This window comes from Mustelus asterias, unplaced genomic scaffold, assembly GCF_964213995.1.
Source record: "Mustelus asterias unplaced genomic scaffold, sMusAst1.hap1.1 HAP1_SCAFFOLD_282, whole genome shotgun sequence".
In the NCBI taxonomy this organism is placed as follows: domain Eukaryota; kingdom Metazoa; phylum Chordata; class Chondrichthyes; order Carcharhiniformes; family Triakidae; genus Mustelus; species Mustelus asterias.
In genome coordinates, this window is record NW_027590247.1 from 431,734 (window position 1) to 454,874 (window position 23,141).

The 23,141-nt window shown below is 48.7% G+C and overlaps 1 protein-coding gene across 2 annotated transcripts in view; it reads left to right on the plus strand.

Moving 5' to 3' along the window:
- The window catches only part of LOC144486062 (uncharacterized), a 46,812-nt gene extending 24,861 nt beyond the window's left edge, over positions 1 to 21,951 (plus strand). For both annotated transcript variants that reach the window (XM_078204166.1, XM_078204167.1), the window contains 10 exons: positions 1,982 to 2,078; positions 3,007 to 3,218; positions 6,691 to 6,933; positions 10,200 to 10,298; positions 12,039 to 12,232; positions 12,773 to 12,947; positions 15,660 to 15,816; positions 16,511 to 16,664; positions 18,358 to 18,469; positions 19,623 to 21,951. In XM_078204166.1, coding sequence (XP_078060292.1) covers positions 1,982 to 2,078; positions 3,007 to 3,218; positions 6,691 to 6,933; positions 10,200 to 10,298; positions 12,039 to 12,232; positions 12,773 to 12,947; positions 15,660 to 15,816; positions 16,511 to 16,664; positions 18,358 to 18,469; positions 19,623 to 19,804 — 1,625 coding nt within the window. In that variant the 3' untranslated portion in view covers positions 19,805 to 21,951. The remainder of the gene's footprint in view (positions 1 to 1,981; positions 2,079 to 3,006; positions 3,219 to 6,690; positions 6,934 to 10,199; positions 10,299 to 12,038; positions 12,233 to 12,772; positions 12,948 to 15,659; positions 15,817 to 16,510; positions 16,665 to 18,357; positions 18,470 to 19,622) is intronic.
- Positions 21,952 to 23,141: the final 1,190 nt, after the last annotated feature.

Consider the following 23,141-nt stretch of genomic DNA (forward strand, 5'->3'; position numbering starts at 1 on the left):
TTTATCAAACGCCTTACTAAAATCCATGTATATGACATCAACTGCCCTACCTTCATCAACACACTTAGTTACCTCCTCAAAAAATTCAATCAAATTTGTGAGGCACGACTTGCCCTTCACGAATCCGTGCTGACTATCCCGGATTAATCCGCATCTTTCTAAATGGTCGTAAATCCCATCCCTAAGGGCCTTTTCCATCAATTTACCAACCACCGAAGTAAGACTAACCGGTCTATAATTACCAGGGTCATTTCTATTCCCTTTCTTAAACAGAGGAATTTGTTCAGAGAAGGTTCACTCAACTGATTCCTGAGGTGAGGGGTTTGATTTATGAGGAAAGGGTTGAGCAGGTTGTCTCTATACTCATTGCAGTTCAGAAAAATGTGAAGTGATCTTATTGAAACAGAAGATTCTGAGGGGGTTTGAGAGGGTAGGTACTTAGAGGGTTCTGAGGGATGAGAGGGTAGGTACTGAGAGGTGTTTCCCATTGTGGGGGATTCCAGAACTAGAGAGATATCGTTTCAAAATAAGGAGTCTCCTTTTTAAGATGGAGATGAGGAGAATCCTAAAATAGAATCCCTACAGTACAGAAGGAGGCCATTCAATCCATCGAGTCTGCACCGACCACAATCCCACCCAGGCCCTATTCCCGTAACCCCACATATTTACCCTGCTAATCTCCCTGACACTAAGGGGCAATTTAGCATGGCCAATCCACCTAACTCGCACATCTTTGGGCTGTGGGAGGAAACCCACGCAGACACAGGGAGAGCGTGCAAACTCCACACAGATAGTGACCCAAGCTGGGAATCAAATCCTGGTCCCTGGCGCTGTGAGGCAGCAGTGCTAGCCACTCTGTCACCCCTGAAAATTTCTTCCCTGCGAGTCTTTAGTTTTTATTAATTCCTGGAACCTGGGCATTGCTGGCTAAGCCAGCATTTATAACCCATCCCTCATTGCCCTTAAGAAGGTGATGGTGAGCTGCCTTTGTGAGCTTTGCAGTCTTTGTGGTGTAGGTACACCCACAGTGCTGTTAGGGTGTTTCAGGATTTTGACCCAGCGACAGTGAAGGAATGGCTGATAGATTTCCAAGTCGGGATGGGGAGTGGTTTGGTTGGGAACCTCCAGGTGGTGGTGTTCCAATGTGTCTGCTGCCCTTGTAATTGTGGATGTTAGAGGTTGTGGGTTTGGAAGGTGCTGTCGAAGATGCCTTAAGTTGCTGCATCTTGTAGGTGGTGCATATGGCTGTCACTGCATTAATGGAGGGAGTGAATGTTTGTGGATTGGGTGCCAATCCAGCAGGCTGCTTTGTCCTGGATAGTGGCAAGCTTTGTGTTGTTGGAGCTGCACCGATCCAGGCATATGGAGAGTATTGCATCATACTCCCAACCTGAGCCTTGTAGATGGTGGACAGGTTTTTGGGAGTCAGGCAGTGAGTTACTCACTGCAGAATTCCCAGCCTCTGCGCTGCTCCGGTAGCCACTGATCCAGTTTAGTGTCTGGTCAATGGTAACTCCCAGGGTGTTGGTAGTGGGGGATTCGGCGATGGTAATGCCATTGAATGTTCAGGGGTGATGGTTATTACCTGGCACTTGTGTGGCGCGAATGTTACTTACCGCTTGTCAGCCCAAGCCTGGATATTGTCCAGGTTTTGCTGCATTTGGACACGGGTTGTGGAATTCTCTTCCTCAGAGAACAGTGGAGGATGGGTTATTGGGTATATTCAGGGCTGATTTAACCTTTCTGATCTACAGTGGAGTCGAGAGGAAGTGGATACAAGCTCTATCAGATCAGCCATTGATCTTATGAAATGACAGAGCAGTCTCGAGGGGCCGAATGGCCGACTGTTGTTCTGAGTAATTATGATCTTGTGTTCTTCAGTGCCTCGATATCTGCTTTAATGAATTGGGGACTAAATTGATGGATAGGAGCCAGTGATCTGCCAAGGCCAGACCTAAACTGTATTCCACTTACTTCCCAGCCTTCGACCCAGAAGTGATTTTTCGACAAAATGGAAACCGAATCAGAAGTGGGTTTGAACCCCGTTACCAGTGGCCCAATCAGGGCAACCGACTCAGGTGGGTGCAAACAGCCAATCCGGGGCTTCAACTTTAATCAACTCAGCTGATGTTTATGTAGCATTTTTATTGTAGTTAAAATATCTGAAGACTTGCAACCAGCAAAGTAAAGAAACCTCACTCCATCAGTCTGCATGGGGCTACACTATTGGCTAACCAAAGACTTAGTCTTAATTTTGGTGTCCATGATCCCTTCACAGCATGAGACAGTGTAGAGGGAGCTTTACTCTGTATCTAACCCCGTGCTGTACCTGTCCTGGGAGTGTTTGATGGGGACAGTGTAGAGGGAGCTTTACTCTGTATCTAACCCCGTGCTGTACCTGTCCTGGGAGTGTTTGATGGGGACAGTGTAGAGGGAGCTTTACTCTGTATCTAACCCCGTGCTGTACCTGTCCTGGGAGTGTTTGATGGGGACAGTGTAGAGGGAGCTTTAATCTGTATCTAACCCCGTGCTGTACCTGTCCTGGGAGTGTTTGATGGGGACAGTGTAGAGGGAGCTTTACTCTGTATCTAACCCCGTGCTGTACCTGTCCTGGGAGTGTTTGATGGGGACAGTGTAGAGGGAGCTTTACTCTGTATCTAACCCCGTGCTGTCCCTGTCCTGGGAGTGTTTGATGGGGGACAGCGTAGAGGGAGCTTTACTCTGTATCTAACCCCGTGCTGTCCCTGTCCTGGGAGTGTTTGATGGGGGACAGCGTAGAGGGAGCTTTACTCTGTATCTAACCCCGTGCTGTACCTCTCCTGGGAGTGTTTGATGTGACGAGGATAAGTCAGAAATTTCATGTGGGTTTTTTCATTTTCCTGCCGACAGTTGGAATGAGTCGGTCTAAAACCAGCCGCACTCTCTGCTGAGTTGGGTGATGCGGAATGCTCGACCCACCGCCTTGCCGACACTTACTGATATCACGCACTTTCCTTTATGCCACAGGGAGGCTAGAGAGGAGGCAGCCAATCAGGATGATCGGGGGCAGCGGGACCTGCCTACCGTAGCAGCTCAGGCTGCCATGGAGCGCCTGAACAAAGTGGCAGAGGTGGAGGCCAGCCCTTCCACCCCATCCTCGCAGAAGAAGCCTTGTCGAGCCACGTTGGTGCCTTCTCTCTTCAAGATGGCAACCGGAGGCGCGGTAGCATTGATGACAGGTGTGTGCAGGCATGTTCTGACTGCTTCAGGAAGGGTGGAATGGCCAGGTGGAGGCGTAGGAGTTACAGTGGGGCAGTAGATCAAACCAATCATGATTTGTTTAAAAAAAACCTTGAATTCAGGTCTCTGTGAATATAAGCAGAGAGTCCAAAAGCAAGTACATCAGGCTAAACCTTTCTAAAATAAACAGCCTCAGCTGAAGTATTTTGTCTAGTTCTGGGCCTCACACTTGTATATCATACAAGTATATCAATAGAGAATCGAATGTACTCTCTCACAAGAGGGACCATTGTGTATATAAAATATCGAATATATAGCATATCAAATAATTGGAGTGGTTGCAGGAGAGATTTACTGGAATAATTCCATTGATGAGGGAATTGCATTAATGTTGAGGAGCTGGGATTGATCTAATAACAAAGAAAATTTTATCAAGACATTAAAATTTGTCAATAGCTATGATCAGAGTTTCCACTGCAGGGGAGCAGAGAACGCCGATTGAAGTTTTTAAAGTTTATTTATTAGTCACAAGTAAGGCTGACATTAGCACTGCAATGAAGTTACTGTGAAATTCCCCTATTCGCCACACTCCGGCGCCTGTTCAGGTCAATGTACCGAATCAGCACGCCTCAGACTGTTGGAGGAAACCGGAGCTCCCGGAGGAAACCCACGCAGACACGGGGAGAACATGCAAACTCCACACAGACAGTCACCCAAGCCGGGAATCGAACCCGGGTCCCTGGCGCTGTGAGGCAGCAGTGCTAACCACTGTACCACCCCTAAATGGCTAAATGAATCAGTTCTGTCAGACACAGGAAGCTGTCATCTGGACGCAGCCACCTGAAAGGGCGGTGGGGGTACATTCTGTGATCAGCACTGCTGCCTCACAGCAGCAGGGACCCAGGTTCGATTCCAGCCTTGGGTCATTGTCTGGTTGGAATTTGCACATTCTCCCCATGTCTGCGTGGGATTCCTCCCACAGTCTGAAAGACATGCTGGTTAGGTGCATTGGCCATGCTAAATTCCCCCTCAGTGTACCCAAACAGGCGCCGGAGTGTGGCAACTGGGGGATTTTCACAGTAACTTCATTGCACTGTTAATGTAAGCCTACTTGTGACACTCAAAAATAAATAAATAAACAAAGGGAATTGGATGAACATGTGGAGGCAATAATTGAATATTTTTCAGGGGTGGGGTAGAGGAGGGGGGCGGGACTAATTGGATAGCTCTTTTAAAGAGGTAGAATAGACACAATCAGCCAATGGACTCTTTATCCCGAACCGCCCTCTACACTTCCCCCATCACACACACAGGACAGGGACAGCACGGGGTTAGATACAGAGTAAAGCTCCCTCTACACTTCCCCCATCACACACACAGGACAGGTACAGCACGGGGTTAGATACAGAGTAAAGCTCCCTCTTTGGACACGGGTTAGGTCCCTGAGGATTGGAGGATAGCGAATGTGGTCCCGTTGTTTAAGAAGGGTAGCAGGGATAACCCAGGAAATTATAGGCCGGTGAGCTTGACGTCCGTGGTGGGGAAGTTGTTGGAGAGGATTCTTGGAGACAGGATGTATGTGCATTTAGAACGGAACAATCTCATTAGTGACAGACAGCATGGTTTTGTAGGAGGGAGGTCGTGCCTTACAAGTTTGGTGGAGGTTTTTGAGGAAGTGACAAAAACGGTTGATGAAGGAAGGGCTGTAGATGTCGTCTATATGGATTTCAGTAAGGCATTTGACAAAGTCCCACATGGCAGATTGGTTAAGAAGGTTAAGGCTCATGGGATACAAGGAGAAGTGGCTAGATGGGTGGAGAACTGGCTTGGCCATAGGAGACAGAGGGTAGTGGTCGAAGGGTCTTTTTCCGGCTGGAGGTCTGTGACCAGTGGTGTTCCGCAGGGCTCTGTACTGGGACCTCTGCTATTTGTGATATATATAAATGATTTGGAAGAAGGTGTAACTGATGTAATCAGCAAGTTTGCGGATGACACGAAGATGGCTGGAATTGCGGATAGCGAAGAGCATTGTCGGGCAATACAGCAGGATATAGATAGGCTGGAAAATTGGGCGGAGAGGTGGCAGATGGAGTTTAATCCGGATAAATGCGAAGTGATGCATTTTGGAAGAAATAATGTAGGGAGGAGTTATACAATAAATGGCAGAGTCATCAGGAGTATAGAAACACAGAGGGACCTAGGTGTGCAAGTCCACAAATCCTTGAAGGTGGCAACACAGGTGGAGAAGGTGGTGAAGAAGGCATATGGTATGCTTGCCTTTATAGGACGGGGTATAGAGTATAAAAGCTGGAGTCTGATGATGCAGCTGTATAGAACGTTGGTTAGGCCACATTTGGAGTACTGCGTCCAGTTCTGGTCGCCGCACTACCAGAAGGACGTGGAGGCGTTAGAGAGAGTGCAGAGAAGGTTTACCAGGATGTTGCCTGGTATGGAGGGTCTTAGCTATGAGGAGAGATTGGGTAAACTGGGGTTGTTCTTCCTGGAAAGACGGAGAATGAGGGGAGATCTAATAGAGGTGTACAAGATTATGAAGGGGATAGATAGGGTGAACAGTGGGAAGCTTTTTTCCAGGTCGGAGGTGACGATCACGAGGGGTCACGGGCTCAAGGTGAGAGGGGCGAAGTATAACTCAGATATCAGAGGGATGTTTTATACACAGAGGGTAGTGGGGGCCTGGAATGCGCTGCCAAGTAGGGTGGTGGAGGCAGGCACGCTGACATCGTTTAAGACTTACCTGGATAGTCACATGAGCAGCCTGGGAATGGAGGGATACAAACGATTGGTCTAGTTGGACCAATGAGCGGCACAGGCTTGGAGGGCCGAAGGGCCTGTTTCCTGTGCTGTACTGTTCTTTGTTCTTTGTACACTTCCCTCATCACACACACAGGACAGGTACTGCACGGGGTTAGATACAGAGTAAAGCTCCCTTGACACTGTCCCCATCAAACACTCCCAGGACAGGTACAGCACGGGGTTAGATACAAAGTAAAGCTCCATCTACACTGTGCCCATCAAACACTCCCAGGACAGGTACAGCACAGGGCTATGTACAGAGTAAAGCTCCCTCTGCACTGTCCCCATCAAACACTCCCAGGGCAGGTTCAGCACAGGGTGAGATACAGAATAAAGCTCCCTCTACACTGCCCCCATCAAACACTCCCAGGACAGGTACAGCACGGGGTTAGATACAGAGTAAAGCTCCCTCTACACTGTCCCCATGAAACACTCCCAGAGCAGGTACAGCACGGGGTTGGATACAGAGTAAAACTCCCTCTACACTGTCCCCATCAAACACTCCCAGGACAGGTACAGCACGGGGTTGGATTCTGGGGAAAGCTCCCTCCAAGGGAAGCATGTGATCCCCTGCTCGGAGTGAGTTGTGCTTTGTGTTTGATTTATTTGTTCCTCTGCCTGCAGTTTGTTTGACTCTGCTATCTTGTTTGTGTGTAGCTCCCTGTATGCAGTACAGTCGGAGTCTAGCCTGTCTGACCCCTGAACTTGCTGAACACCTTCTCCGACACATGATCAACGAGCGACTGCTCCGGCCCAAATCCTTCGAACTCTTCTTCGGATGCCAGATACAGAAACTCGTCTTGAATTGCTATCCCTATGCCACCAACGAGCTCCTCCGACAGCTCCGAGCATTCCATTCTCTCAAACATCTCAGCCTCACATCCTGCTCCCTCATCACAGGTACAGCTACAATTCTCCATTCGCATCTCCCCTGCCTCCAAACCCTCTTCCCTGGTTAGTAGGAACGTCATTTGCTCTTGGCTTCGGGGCATCATTGGCAAGCGGTGCAGCAATTAGCCATTTCCTCTCGTGATTGAATGGTGATCCAACTCCTTGAAGCGGTTTTGATATAACTGAGTGGCCAGCCAGGCCATTTCAGAGGATAGTTAAGGCTGGCAAATGTTCCCCTTTAGCTGCTGGCATGTTAACTCAGCGGTAATATTCTTGAACTCGGAAGTCTACACTCGAGCTCTGGACGCACATACCCTAGGGACATGGGTTCAAATCCCAAACCAAAAGAGAAAACGCTGGAAAAGCTCAGCAGGTCTGGCAGCAATCTGTAAGGAGAGGAAAGAGCTGACGTTTCGAGTTCCGATGACCCTTTGTCAAAGCGTTTTCTCTTTTGGTTTCAGATTCCAGCATCTGCAGTAATTTGCTTTTATCCAGGGTTCAAATCCCACCCTGGCAGCTACCATGGCAGTTGGGGATTTAAATTAAATTCATTAATAATTGAGGGATCTGGGCGTATAGGTCCACAGTTCCTTGAATGTGGCAATACAAATAGATAAGGTGGTCAAGAAGGCATATGACGTACTTATCTTCATCGGTCAGGGCACAGCATAAAAACTGACAAGTTATGTTGTAGCTGTAATGCATCTGCACAGCAGCATCGAGTAAAACTCACTCATTCTCATTCCTTCAGACTGAAGTGTAACATTACAGCTCATAAAGCTCTGTCCCTAGAGATCAGCTTCCCCTGACATTATGACATGGGTTACCTTGCCCTGGAAGTCTCTGCAGGAGCCTCGCTTTGCTATATTAAAGTGTATCTCTGCAACTTGCTCCCTCTAGCCCCACTGAATATATTACAGTTTGCACATTGCCACATACGTCTGGATAATTGTGAGTAAGCTGCATTGGTGCTTTCACAATGGTCCCTCTTGTGATATGATGTATCAGATTCCCTATTGATGCATCGAGTCCACTCACTGTTGGGTCACGAATGGAGGGGAGGGGGCTATAATCAACCAGCTTGTCCCTGGATGTGGCAGAGTTTCCTGGTATTCAGGCACTTCTGCCCCATAGTGAGATGGCCTGTGATGCTTTCTGTGGTCACACAGCCTGAGATTCCCAGGTGAAAGGAACTAGAGGTGCGTGGGAATGTACAGCGGCAGGAAGCAGGATTTTGGGTTGGGAAAGGAGGAAGAGAGAGACACTGGCATTTCCCCAGCTTCTTTCACCATCATATGGCTTTAAAATCCTGTCCAGTCAATGAAATACTCTTGGAAGTGTAGTCAAGATGGAGGGAACATTCCAGCCAAGACCTGTTTTCAGTGATGATAATTGAGATAAATATTGACCAGGACGGTTTGGAGAATTCTAATACCAACATGGAACCACTTACAGCGGCTGAGAGGGTGCATTAGTGTACCTTTAAGAATTTTTATATCATGTTCTCTGCAGTGTAAGCAGACCGTTTCAGTTTTTTTTTCTCTCATTGTTGCTGGGCCGCCTGCTCGAAATCCTTTTATTGCTACTTCAATGGCTTAAATGGGGTTTTGTTTATTTTTACTCTGGGATCTTTTGTGACTTTGCATTGTGAGGGGGACGATTGATTGATTGACAAGTCAAAGTCAGGTGGTTCCTCCCCAGGAACAAATCTAAGGATTCATTATCAGTCCTCTCTGTCTCCGTCTCTCCGCTCTCTGCTCTCTGTCTCCCTGTCTCTCCCTGGTTTTGGGAATTCTGCTGTTAGCTGGAAGCAGGTCGCCTGGCCTTCCTGGAGTGGAAAATCTGGTTTTGGTGGTTAGATTGCCTAGAGAGTCTCTCTCTCTCTCCCTCTCTCCCCCTGGTGTTTTGGGAAGCTGTTCTGCCTTCAGGCTGGTCTGCGTGTATATCCAGAGGGCTGCTCGAGGTTTCAAGGCTGGGAAGTCAGAGTTCAATTCTCCACCCTAAGGACTAAGTTCCAGCATCACGTGAGCATTTGTACTTTTTGTGCTGAATCTTTGAAGAGAGTTTTCTATAGGGACGTTTTGTTTGATTGGAACATTTTAGATATATTTGTTCAGGGTCATGGTTGTTTTGTTTTTGTTTGTAGTTGGTAAAAGTTATTGCTAATTTTCTTTCTATACATGTTAACTGTATTCTTAAACTTTGTTTGATAAAAGCTCCCTAGTGGGTCATTTGAATCATACTTGAAGTGAAACATCTCATGCTTATCCGAGCCAAATTCAAGATGCAAAACTTATGATCCTGGTGGACTTCATAAAACACTTTGAAATTTCTGATCTGAATTACAACAAGAGATCCTTGATTTGCTATATCGTCTTAAAGTCAGAACCATTAACAATATGGCGCTCCCTCAGAGCCGACCCTCCGACAGTGCGGCACTCCCTCAGTACTGACCCTCCGACAGTGCAGCACTCCCTCTGTACTGACCCTCTGACAGTGCGGCACTCCTTCAGTACTGACCCTCCGACAGTGCAGCACTCCCTCTGTACTGACCCTCTGACAGTGCGGCACTCCCTCAGTACTGACCCTCCGACAGTGCGGCACTCCCTCAGTACTGACCCTCTGACAGTGCAGCACTCCCTCTGTACTGACCCTCTGACAGTGCAGCACTCCCTCTGTACTGACCCTCTGACAGTGCGGCACTCCCTCAGTACTGACCCTCCGACAGTGCAGCACTCCCTCTGTACTGACCCTCTGACAGTGCGGCACTCCCTCAGCACTGACCCTCTGACAGTGCGGCACTCCCTCAGTACTGACCCTCCGACAGTGCGGCACTCCCTCAGTACTGACCCTCTGACAGTGCAGCACTCCCTCTGTACTGACCCTCTGACAGTGCAGCACTCCCTCTGTACTGACCCTCTGACAGTGCGGCACTCCCTCAGTACTGACCCTCCGACAGTGCAGCACTCCCTCTGTACTGACCCTCTGACAGTGCGGCACTCCCTCAGCACTGACCCTCTGACAGTGCGGCACTCCCTCAGTACTGACCCTCCGACAGTGCGGCACTCCCTCAGTACTGACCCTCTGACAGTGCGGCACTCCCTCAGCTCTGGGACTGAGAGGCTGGATTATGTGCTTGGTTGTTGGAGTAAGACTTGAACCCACAGCGTGCTGATATGTGGATGAGGTCAGTGGGCTATAGATGTACACGGCAGGCCAGTATAACTGCCTCAGTTTGCTTTCTCTCTTATCTCTCTCTCTGTCTCTGGCTGTAGATTCCGGGCTGGAGGTTGTATCGAGTTTGCAGCGTCTACAGTACCTGAACCTGGCGGCCTGTGTGAAACTCACGGATCACTGTCTCTGCAACTTCAACGGTCAGTCTCTGATTCTCACTCACTCAGGGGGGATGTTCTGCCAGGGTGACTCCACCAGCAAATAGTGCTTCTGCATGTTTCAGCTGAGTGGAATGGGGCTGGCAGGGGGATGTTAGCAGCCTGTGGAAGTCCGGCAACGCGGAGGAGGTGTGTGCCACTTCCTCTTGTCTATCTCTCACTGTGGAGTCTGAATCTGAATGAAAAGCTGTGAATGTCGGAACGCAGTGCAGGCCACTCAATCTTTGGAAGAGTTTCAGGTTACTGTTTCAGGAGTAAGACAGCCAATCCATCCCCTCCCCGATTCTGACAAGCCAACTGCTTGTTTTTTTTATTCATTGGTGGGACATGGGCGTCGCTGGCTGACCAGCATTTATTGCCCATCCCTCGTTGCCCTTGAGAAGGTGGCGGTGAGCTGCCTTCTCAAATCGCTGCAGTCCATGTTCTATGGGTTGACCCACAATGCCGTTGGGGAGGGAGTCCCAGGATTTTGACCCAGCACTTTTTGCAATTGTTTGTCTCTGAATGTACTGAATGTGGAGGAGGCGATTGGATGAGAGTTAAGAAATCTTTGGGAAATTGATTTGAGGGATCAAAGAGCAGGTGGGTCAGTGGGTGGAGTTTAGAATTGATGTCACTTCCTTGTCCTTTGTTTAATGAGATACTTTGATTTGATTTATTATTGTCACATGTATTAGCATCAAGTGAAAAGTATTGTTTCTTGCGCGCTATACAGACAAAGCATACCGTTCATAGAGAAGGAAATGAGAGGGTGCAGAATGTAGTGTTACAGTCATAGCTAGGGTGTAGAGAAAGATCAACTTAATATGAGGTAGGTCCATTCAAAAGTCTGACAGCAGCAGGGAAGAAGCTGTTCTTGAGTCGGTTGGTACGTGACCTCAGACTTTTCTATCTTTTTCCCGAAGGAAGAAGGTGGAAGAGAGAATGTCCGGGGTATGTGGGGTCCTTAATTATGCTGGCTGCTTTTCCGAGGCAGCGGGAAGTGCAGACAGAGTCAGTGGATGGGAGGCTGGTTTACATGATGGATTGAGCTACATTTCACGACCTTTTGTAGATACTCCCACAGTCCGTAGTGTTTGAGTGTCTGTTTCAAACATTTTTAAAAAATCTTTCAAAGGATGTGGCTGTTGCTGGCTAGGCCAGCATTTATTGTCCATCACCCTTGAGAGGTGCCGCCTTGAGCCGCTGCAGTCCATGTAGTGTAAGTACACTCACAGTGCTGTTAGGGAAGGAATTCCAGAATTTTGACCCAGTGACAGTGAAGGAACGGCAATATATTCCAAGCCAGGATGGTGAGTGGCTCAGGGGGATCTTGCCGGTGATGGTGTTCCCAAGTATCTGCTGCCCTTGTTCTTTGATGGCAGCGGTTGTGGGTTTGGAAGTAGTCGCACTGACCATAGTGTTTCAATGTATAACTATAGGGTTCGTGGTGGGAGATATAGGAAGGATATCAGAGGTAGGTTCTTTACGCAGAGAGTGGTTGGGGTGTGGAATGGACTGCCTGCAGTGATAGTGGAGTCAGACACTTTAGGAACATTTCAGCGGTTATTGGATAGGCACATGGAGCACACCAGGATGATAGGGAGTGGGATAGCTTGATCTTGGTTTCAGATAAAGCTCGGCACAACATCGTGGGCCGAAGGGCCTGTTCTGTGCTGTAATGTTCTATGTTAATGTCTGTTTCATTCCCCGAAGTTTGTTCTGGATTCCTCTCTCTTTAAGGTTTGAATTCTCTTTCTCACCTGATCTTGGACCAGACCAAAGTAAGCGACTCAGGAATGATGGATTATCTGGCGGGTGCTCCTGCATCACTTGTTCACCTCAGTCTGAATCAGACAGGCATCACTGAGACAATGCTGACAACCTTACCCGCAACTGTTCCACAACTCCGGTTCCTGAGCATCAAACACACCAAGGTTAGTGAGTTACCACAAATAATCCTGAGCACTGCAAACACTCAACAGAGGAAGACCATTACAACAAGACAAGGCCATTCTGATTTGTAACTCCCATTTATCCACCATTTTTCCATAATCCCTTTACTCAACAAACTTCTGTCAATCTCTGCTAACCTTGGAGGTGAATAGCGAGACAGAGAGTCCCAGACTTCCTTCCCCCTTCGTGTGGTGTGCTTCACTGAGATCCAGATTTGACAGACACTTGATGGAGCCCCAGGTTGGAATTGGGTGACCAGATAGGATCCTCTCCCGATCATTATCCTGGGCTTTCCATTCCTGATCCTTATCTGGGCTCTCTGCTTCCGATCATTATCCTGGGCTCTCTGCTCTGTTAATGTGTGTGTTTTGGAAGGGGGGGATTATTTGTGTTGCGGGGGGGGGGGGGGGGGGGGAGGGGGGGGGGGGTGGGATATAGCGCATATTTTAGGGTTGGGGATAGTGTTAGTTTGTGTGCCTGGACCCTTGTTGCTTCTCTTTGCCATCTCTCTCCATTTTTAGGTATGCGATGTCTCAGCGCTGAAGGACCTGTCAGCTCTCCAGACTCTCCACCTGGATAGCAACAAGATCACCGAAAGCTCACTTCAGGCACTGAGCTCTCATCCCACTCTGTCCTCACTTAGTGTGTATGGACTGCAATCACTCAGCGGAGATGTCACCTTGAAGATTATCTCAGGTTTGGTACTGATTCACTCAGCCAGGCTCGCACTGAGCAATAACCCAGCCAACACCTTCCTCAGCTTCTTACATCAGCTGAACCTGGGACAACCTCAACCCATTGAGCACTGGCCCATTCAAACTCATTTACTTCTGTATCTAACCCCGTGCTGTACCTGTCCTGGGAGTGTTTGATGGGGGACAGTGTAGAGGAAGCTTTACTCTGTATCTAACCCTGTGCTGTACCTGTCCTGGGAGTGTTTGATGGGGGACAGTGTAGAGGGAGCTTTACTCTGTATCTAACCCTGTGCTGTACCTGTCCTGGCAGTGTTTGATGGGAACAGTGTAGAGGAAGTTTTATTCTGTAACTTGTATGTCTACATGCGGCCTGAGGTTTGGTATCTCATTGTTGTGCTGGGTATTTGTTGTAGGTGATTATATTTTCACACCCTGCTGTGCTGCTGCCGTGTTTAATAATGAAGATAGTGGACGGGTGTAGAGGGGACCTTTAGTTGGTAAAGTTTGCAGATGACACCAAGATTGGTGGCATAGTGGACAGTGAAGAAGGTTATCTAGGATTGCAACGGGATCTTGATCAATTGGGCCAGTGGGCTGACAAATGGCAGATGGAGTTTAATTTAGATAAATGCAAGGTGATGCATTTTGGTAGATTGAACCAGGGCAGGACTTACTCAGTTAATGGTAGGACTTTGGGGAGAGTTACAGAACAAAGAGAGCTAAGGGTACAGGTTCATAGTTCCTTGAAAGTGGAGTCACAGGTGGACAGAGTGGTGAAGAAGGCATTCGGCATGCTTGGTTTCATCGGTCAAAACATTGAATACAGGAGTTGGGACGTCTTGTTGAAGTTGTACAAGACATTGGTAAGGCCACACTTGGAATGCTGGTCACCCTATTATAGAAAGGATATTATTAAACTAGAAAGAGTGCAGAAAAGATTTACTCGGATGCTACCGGGACTTGATGGTTTGAGTATAAGGCGAGGCTGGATAGAACCATAGAAAATTACAGCTCAGAAACAGGCCTTTTGGCCCTTCTTGTCTGTGCCGAACCATTTTTTGCCTAGTCCCACTGACCTGCACTTGGACCATATCCCTCCACACCCCTCTCATCCATGAACCCGTCCAAGTTTTTCTTAAATGTTAAATATATCACAACATATATCACAGATATTAGAGGGATGTTTTTTACACAGAGGGTGGTGGGAGCCTGGAATGCGCTGCCAAGTAGGGTGGTGGAGGCAGACACGCTGACATCGTTTAAGACTTACCTGGATAGTCACATGAGCAGCCTGGGAATGGAGGGATACAAACGATTGGTCTAGTTGGACCAAGGAGCGGCACAGGCTTGGAGGGCCGAAGGGCCTGTTTCCTGTGCTGTACTGTTCTTTGTTCTTTGTTTGTTCTTTAAAAGTGACCCCGCATTTACCACTTTATCCGGCAGCTCATTCCACACTCCCACCACTCTCTGCATGAAGAAGCCCCCCCCTAATATTCCCTTTAAACTTTTCTCCTTTCACCCTTAACCCATGCCCTCTGGTTTTTTTCTCCCCTAGCCTCAGCGGAAAATGCCTGCTTGCATTCACTCTATCTATACCCATCAAAATCTTATACACCTCTATCAAATCTCCCCTCAATCTTCTACGCTCCAGGGAATAAAGTCCCAACCTATTCAATCTCTTTCTGTAACTCAGCTTCTCAAGTCCCGGCAACATCCTTGTGAACCTTCTCTGCACTCTTTCAATCTTATTTACATCCTTCCTGTAACTAGGTGACCAAAACTGTACACAATACTCCAAATTCGGCCTCACCAATGCCTTATATAACCTTACCATAACACTCCAACTTTTATACTCGATACTCCGATTTATAAAGGCCAATGTACCAAAGGCACTCTTTACGACCCTATCCACCTGTGATGTCACTTTTTGGGAATTCTGTACCTGTATTCCCAGATCCCTCTGTTCAACTGCACTCTTCAGAGTCCTAGCATTTACCCTGTACGTTCTACTTTGGTTTGTCCTTCCAATGTGCAATATCTCACACTTGTCTGCGTTAAATTCCATTTGCCATTTTTCAGCCTATTTTTCTAGTTGGTCCAAATCCCTCTGCAAGCTTTGAAAACCTTCCTCACTGTCCACTACACCTCCAATCTTTGTAACATCAGCAAACTTGCTGATCCAATTTACCACATTATCATCCAGATCATTGGTATAGATGACAAACAACAATGGACCCAACACCGATCCCTGACACAATCGCTGGCCGATCCCTGGTCACTTACGTAGACTGGGACATTTTTCTCTGGCGTGTAGAAGGCTGCGGGGTGATCTTATAGAGATCTATAAAATAATGAGGGGCATAGACAAGGTAGATAGTCAATATCTTTTCCCGAAGGTAGGGGAGTCTAAAACGAGAGGGCATAGGTTTAAGGTGAGAGGGGAGAAATACAAAAGTGTCCAGAGGGGCAGTTTTTTCGCACAGAGGGTGGTGAGTGTCTGGAACAAGCTGCCAGTAGTAAAGGCAGGTACAATTTTAGAAAGCATTCAGACAGTTACATGGGTAAGATGGGTATAGAGGGATATGGGCCAAATTGGGACTAGCTTCATGGTAAAAACAGGGCAGTGTGGAGAATTTGGGCCGAAGGGCCTGTTTCCATGCTGTAAACCCCTATGACTCTATAACACTCTCCCTCTTTCCACCTCCTGTTCCAGGTCTCAATCTGACTCGTCTCAAGCTTCCGGACAGGCACACGGTGAGCGATTCTGGACTCCACTTCTTATCTCAGCTGGAAGGACTGCTGGAGCTTGACCTCACTGACTACACACAGGTTACAGACCAAGGCATCAGCCATCTCTCCAGATTACTGCGGTAACCTTTCGCCTGCTTTCTTCCAGCCTCCCCCAGACCAGGTTCATTAAATAAGCTGTGAATGTGGGGCCCGATTGGAACGGCGCACGTGTGAGTCACATGCCTCGGACCTCGGGGCAGGTGCTGACTGATGGTAACACTCTGCGCCCTTCAACAGCCAGGCTGTTCCAAGTGGAAATATTCCCAGCTCGGGGCAGCACTGAGGCACAGCATATGGCAGCCCTTACTGAGAGCCAAACTGACCAATCACAGCTTTGTCCCACATCTGTGGAGAGAGAATAGAGCAAACGTTTTGAGTCAGGATGACCCTTGGTCGAAACGTTGGCTCTATTCTCTCTCCACAGACACTGTCAGACCTGCTGAGATTTTCCAGCATTTTCTGTTTTTGTTTCCGATTCCCGAATCCACAATATTTTTTGTTTTTATTATATGGGGTTGTTGTGATGCTGTGCGTGTATTCCCACTGCCTTTCTGCACTGTGCGTGCATGTGTGTGCGCGTGTGTCTGTCTTGTGTACACTGCGTGTGCGCATCATATTTGTGTCAGTCTGCATGTATGAGTATCTATGTGTGCAGAACTTGTGTGTGTGGTGAGTGCACACTGATATGTGTTCCTTGTATTTTTGAAGCATTTAACGGTGTGTGTTGTGAGACAGCAACTTGCTAATGGCTGCCCTCTGTCTGTGTGTGTTTAGGTTGACGAAGCTTTCTCTGAGTAACACACTGATAACAGACGCTGGGTTAGTTCACCTGCAGCATCTGACGAATCTGGAGGAACTCTGTCTGGATCGCACCAATGTCAGCAGCAAGGGAGTGGCTCAGTGCATCAGGAATCTGCCTCACTTACAGGTCTGGGACAGAACTCACATATATGCACTCACCGTGGCAGGAAATAGTCAGGAAGTTGGGCACTACTGGCCAGGCTGACCTTTATTACCATGATGCAACTGAGTGGCTTGTTCGGCCAATCAGGAAGCAGTTTAGAGTCAACCACATTGTTGTGGCTCTGGAGTCACATGTAGGCCAGACCGGGTAAGGAGGGCAGATTTCCTTCCCTAAAGGACATTAATGAACCAGATGGGTTTTTCCGACAATCGATAATGGTTTCATGGTTATCATTTCAAAGATGTGCAGCATAGAAGGATTGCATGCAGATTGGAGGAGTAGCTATCCGAGGGAAAGGGTAGGAGTTGAGAGATAGAGGTTGGGAGGAGGAGGCGGTGGGGAAAGGAATAGCTTGGTGGATTTGAGGGGAGGAAGGGGGTGTTGGGGTTATGTTGGGGGCGAGCAGGAGGGAGGGAATAGCTGAAGGGGTAAGGGTCAGGGAGGTGGAGGTGTGGGGGCGGAGAAGGGGTGTGGGTCAGGGAGGAGGAGGGAATGTGTGGGGGTTGGGGCAGAATCTCTTCCCGCTGCTCGGGGATCCCGTTACTCACTCGCACCTTGTGTGGTGGTCACTTTGAGAGTCTTTGCAGCGAGGTTCGTTCCGAGATGGTGCGGGGAGTGTGAATAGGGGATCAATACCAGAACAAAGAAAATTACAGCACAGGAACAGGCCCTTCGGCCCTCCAAGCCTGCACTGACCATGCTGCCCGACTAAACTAAAACCCCCTACCCTTCCGGGGACCATATCCCTCTATTCCCATCCTATTCATGTATTTGTCAAGACGCCCCTTAAAAGTCACGACCGTATCCGCTTCCACTACCTCCCCCGGCAACGAGTTCCAGGCACCCACTACTCTCTGTGAAGGATAATGCTAGAACAGAAAGGTTATAACTGTTGGGAAAAACAGGATAGGCTGGGGACTTCCCTCTGGAATCGGGAATATTGTGTGGGGGGTGGGTTTGATGAGGTGAACACGGGGAAGGTGTTTCCACCTGTGGGCGAGGCCAGAACTTGAGGTCATCACCGTAAGGTACTCCCAAATAAATTCAATGGGGCATTCAGAAGAAACATCTTTACTCTGAGATTGTGAAACCCGCTTCCAGAGTTGAATAGCAGCGGTACCAGGATGGAACAGCTGGATATACACAAGGGAAAAAGGAGCAGTAGTTTATGTTGATAGGGGGAGAAGACTTAACGTTAGAGGTTTGTGCGCGGCACAGAGCGGTTGGTCTGAATGGCCTGATTCAGTGTTATTACAAACTGTTCTTGCAATGTGTCTGTCTCTGATCTGACATGGCCCATCCAGCAGTTAAAGCACCTCCTCCCTGGGGGGCTGAGTGAGTCCAGCAAGGGGAGGGAACGAACAGGGATGGTAGCAGGAGGTGGGGTGGGTGGGATTGTGGCGGGGGGGGGGGGGGGGGGAGGTGAACAGAGAAGGAAGCAGGAGGTGGGGCGAGGGGGGCGGGGATTGGGAAGGAGTGAACGGAGAGGGAGGCAGGAGGTGGGGTGGGGGGGATTGGGGGGAGTGAACAGAGAGGCAGGAGGTGGGGTTGGGGGGAATGAACAGAGAGGGAGGTGGGGGGGTTGTGGGAAGGTCTGGTTCATTTATTGCTGGGGCAGAGTAACTAACGCTGCTGCTTTTGCAATGTCCAATGGCAGGTCCTGAGCCTTGCATCGACACGTGTGGGTGACACTGTGCTGACTCAGGGACTGTTGCACTGCAAACAACTGGTCAAACTGAATTTGAGCCGGACTCGCATCACTGATCAAGGTACTCTTTCTCCCCCACACCCACTGCTCCCACAGGCTTCTGCTACTGAACTGAAACTCTCTCCCAAGCACCCAGTCTCAATAACTGGTCACTGAATCTTGCATTGAGACCACAACACTCATGCTCCAGAACAGGAGAAGCAAAGGCACAGCCTGAGCTTGGAGGGAAAATTCAATTCCGTAGAATACAGTGCAGAAGGAGGCCATTTGGCCCATCAAGTCTGCACCAACTCTCTGAAAGAGCATCTTACCCATGCCCACCCTTCCCAGCCTACCCCTGAAACCACACGCATTTATCATGGCCAATCCACCTAACCCGCACATCTTTGGAGTGTGGGAGGAAACCGGAGCACCCGGAGGAAACCCACGCAGACACGGGGAGAATGTGCAAACTCCACACAGACAGTGACCCAAGCTGGGAATTGAACCCGGGTCCCTGGTGCTGTGAGGCAGCAGCGCGAACCGCTGCATCTTACCCTCTACATTCTGATTCCTTGTGATTTTAAGTCTATTCTATGATACCCTTTCCCACAATTTTTGAGAATCCACATTCATTATCCACAGTATATTTCTTTGTTAATTTCCTTAATAATTCCATGCTTTATCAAACAAGACTTGCCTTTTATAAATTCTTGCTTCTCAACACATGTTAGAACAAAAGGCAGATTAAGGAATGGTAAGAGATATTTAAACTGATGTAGGGATTTGAGCAGAGTTAATGGGACCTGACATTTTCCAGTGATTTTTAAAGTTTATTTATTAGTCACAAGTAGGCTTACATTAACACTGCAATGAAGTTACTGGATTGACTACTCAAGAACAGGATTAAATGGAAGAGATTGAGAATGGGAAGCTGGAAGAATTCTCTTCCTAAAGGATTATGAGCAGGGGAAACTCACTCCCAGATGGGAGCAGGAATTGCTGAAGAGCAGGTTAGGTTGGGGATTGCCGATGGAGAGAGGCAGACACACGGGTTAACACCCTGTGGGGCTTCAGAAGTGGTGCTGTTTAGTAGCCTGCTTTTGTCTGGCCGTTTCTATGGTAATGCAATAAATGCTGACCCCCCCCCAGCCCTATGAGAGGGGCCTGAGGGTGGCCTTATCAATTCTTGAGACCAGGGAGACCAGTGACCGTGTGTGTGCTCTCCATTCCAGGCCTGCGACACCTCAGCCAGACCAAGGTGAGCCAGCTGAACCTCGATGGCACAGGCGTGACGCTGACCGGAATCAGTAACCTGATGTCCAGCAACCCCAGCATAACCAGCATGCGGGTTAGCAACCTGCACACGCTCTCTCCTCAACAGGTCTCTGACGAGGAGATGCCGCCTGAGGATTAAACGGCAGGTTGGAGGCGGGATGGGAACCTCCTCAAACCGAACCCCCCCTTCGCCACCTCCATAGTCACAGGAAAGCAGACATGAGGAAAAAGGGGATTCTGTTTCCAATACTCATACATTGCACATGAAGAGAAATGTGTCCGATATTCCTCCTGATCTTCATTCAGACACGCTGATTGCTGCACGGCCCTTATCGTTGTTTCCTCCTCTCCTGGTCCTCCTCGTCCTCCTCCTCCCTCTCTCTCTCTCTCACACACACACACACACACACACACACACACACCCCCCCCCCCCCTCCCCCCGGACAATTTCAGATCCAGACAATATCTGGGGACAGCCACCACAGGCTGACCACTTTGAAGAGGGAGTCGGTTCCTCATCTAATGCTGTACCTGTCCTGGGAGTGTTTGATGGGGGACAGTGTAGAAGGATTTTTACTCTGTATCTAACCCCGTGCTGTACCTGTCCTGGGAGTGTTTGATGGGGACAGTGTAGAGGGAGCTTTACTCTGTATCTAACCCCTTGCTGTGCCTGTCCTGGGAGTGTTTGATGGGGACAGTGTCGAGGGAGCTTTACTCTGTATCTAACACCGTGCTGTACCTGTCCTGGGAGTGTTTGATGGGGACAGTGTCGAGGCAGCTTTACCCTGTATCTAACCCCGTGCTGTACCTGTCCTGGGAGTGTTTGATGGGGACAGTGTAGAGGGAGCTTTACTCTGTATCTAACCCCGTGCTGTACCTGTCCTGGGAGTGTTTGATGGGGACAGTGTAGAGGGAGCTTTACCCTGTATCTAACCCCGTGCTGTACCTGTCCTGGGAGTGTTTGATGGGGACAGTGGAGAGGGAGCTTTACTCTGTATCTAACCCCGTGCTGTACCTGTCCTGGGAGTGTTTGATGGGGGACAGTGCAGAGGGAGCTTTACTCTGTATCTAGCCCCGTGCTGTACCTGTCCTGGGAGTGTTTGATGGGGACAGTGTAGAGGGAGCTTTACCCTGTATCTAACCCCGTGCTGTACCTGTCCTGGGAGTGTTTGATGGGGACAGTGGAGAGGGAGCTTTACCCTGTATCTAACCCCTTGCTGTACCTGTCCTGGGAGTGTTTGATGGGGACAGTGTCGAGGGAGCTTTACCCTGTATCTAACCCCGTGCTGCACCTGTCCTGGGAGTGTTTGATGGGGACAGTGTAGAGGGAGCTTTACCCTGTATCTAACCCCGTGCTGTACCTGTCCTGGGAGTGTTTGATGGGGGACAGTGTAGAGGGAGCTTTACCCTGTATCTAACCCCGTGCTGTACCTGTCCTGGGAGTGTTTGATGGGGGACAGTGTAGAGGGAGCTTTACTCTGTATCTAACCCCGTGCTGTACCTGTCCTGGGAATAATTGGACATTGTTCTTAGCTGTGTCTGATAAGTTTCTAAGCTTCAGCAGCCCTGGCCTCAGCTGCCTTCCACCTCTGAATGTTGATGATCTTCCTGGTTTTTGAGCTTGAGTGCAGTCTGGGTCACAGTGTTGATTCCCTTTCTTGGTGAAATTCCTGTGACTGAGTCTGTTCTCTCCCCCCCCCCCCCCCCCCCCCGCCTCCACCCCCTCTGGGTAAAATTGGGCAGTGGTTGGAGGGAGGGAGGATTGATATTTGTCCGACAATATCACTGATGCTCTGAACTGTGATCCCATGAATTTGGACAATGAGTGTTTGTGAAAGAGAAAAGTTTGATTACTAAAAACTGTGTGAACCTGCTGAGTGTGATTATTTATTGTGTTTAGACTTGGGACAGGGAGTCACCTTCCCCGGGCAGATTGCAGCACCGCTCCTTCTGTACAAGGAGGACAGAAGTAAACCTTTCGAGTGGGGCAGGGGCTCAGTATTTTGCTGATCTCGTTCTCCCTACCCCATGCACTCAGTCTCACTCCCTGTCTCTCTTCCCCTTGATCTCATGCTCTACCCCTTTCTCTACCTACCCTCCCGCCCACCCCTCCTTGCCCCCGACCATCTTTCCTTGACCCCACCCGCCCCTCTTTGCGCCCGCCCTCGCTCTCAGCTTGTCTGCTGTGATTCTGCTGTTACTGACTGGCTGCAATCTAAATTGTGATCCTCACTATTATGTGGTTTGCAGTTGGACATGAATGCAATAAATATGCAATTAATATTTCCTCTTTGCTGAAACCCTTTGCATCTCTCTGTCTTCCTGTTGTGGTTAGTTCGCTTCTCAGTTTACCCTTCAGCTCCTCATCCCTTTCCCACTGGATTCTCACTTTCTGACTCATTCTTACCAAGAGCATTAAATCTCCTGTAGCTTTTAAAAACACAGCTCAGAACTGTAACCACCCGAGGAAGGAGATTCAGGCATCCAAGTGTACAATACGAGGGGTAGGAGCAGGAACCACATGGTAGGTTGTTGCATAAAGTTAAATCTCACGGGATCCAGGGTGAGGTATCTAAATGGATACAAAATTGGCTTCTTGACAGAAGCCAGAGGGTGGTTGTAGAGAATTGTTTTTCAAACTGGAGGCCTGTGACCAGCGGTGTGCCTCAGGGATCAGTGCTGGGCCCACTGTTATTTGTCATTTATATTAATGATTTGGATGGGAATATAGGGGGCATGGTTAGTAAGTTTGCAGATGACACCAAGATTGGTGGCATGGTGGACAGTGAAGAAAGTTATCTCCAATTGCAACGGGATCTTGATCAATTGGGCCAGTGGGCTGACGAATGGCAGATGGAGTTTAATTTAGACAAATGCAAGGTGATGCATTTTGGTAGATTGAACCAGAGCAGGACTTACTCAGTTCATGGTAGGGTGTTGGGGAGAGTTACAGAACAAAGAGATCTAGGAGTACATGTTCATAGCTCCTTGAAAGTGGAGTCACAGGTGGACAGAGTGGTGAAGAAGGCATTCGGCATGCTTGGTTTCATCGGTCAGAACATTGAATACAGGAGCTGGGACATCTTGTTGAAGTTGTACAAGACATTGGTAAGGTTACACTTGGAATACTGTGCAATTCTGGTCACCCTATTATAGAAATGATATTATTAAACTAGAAAGAGTGCAGAAAAGATTTACTAGGATGCTACCGGGACTTGATGGATTGTTATAAGGAGAGGCTGAATAGACTGGGACTTTTTTCTCTGGAGCGTAGGAGGCTGAGGGGTGACCTTATAGAGGTCTGTAAAATAATGAGGGGCATAGACAAGGTAGATAGTCAATATCTTTTCCCAAAGGTAGGAGAGTCTAAAACTAGAGGGCATAGGTTTAAGGGGAGAGATACAAAAGTGTCCAGAGGGGCAATTTTTTCACACGGGGTGGTGAGTGTCTGGAACAAGCTGCCAGAGGCAGTAGGA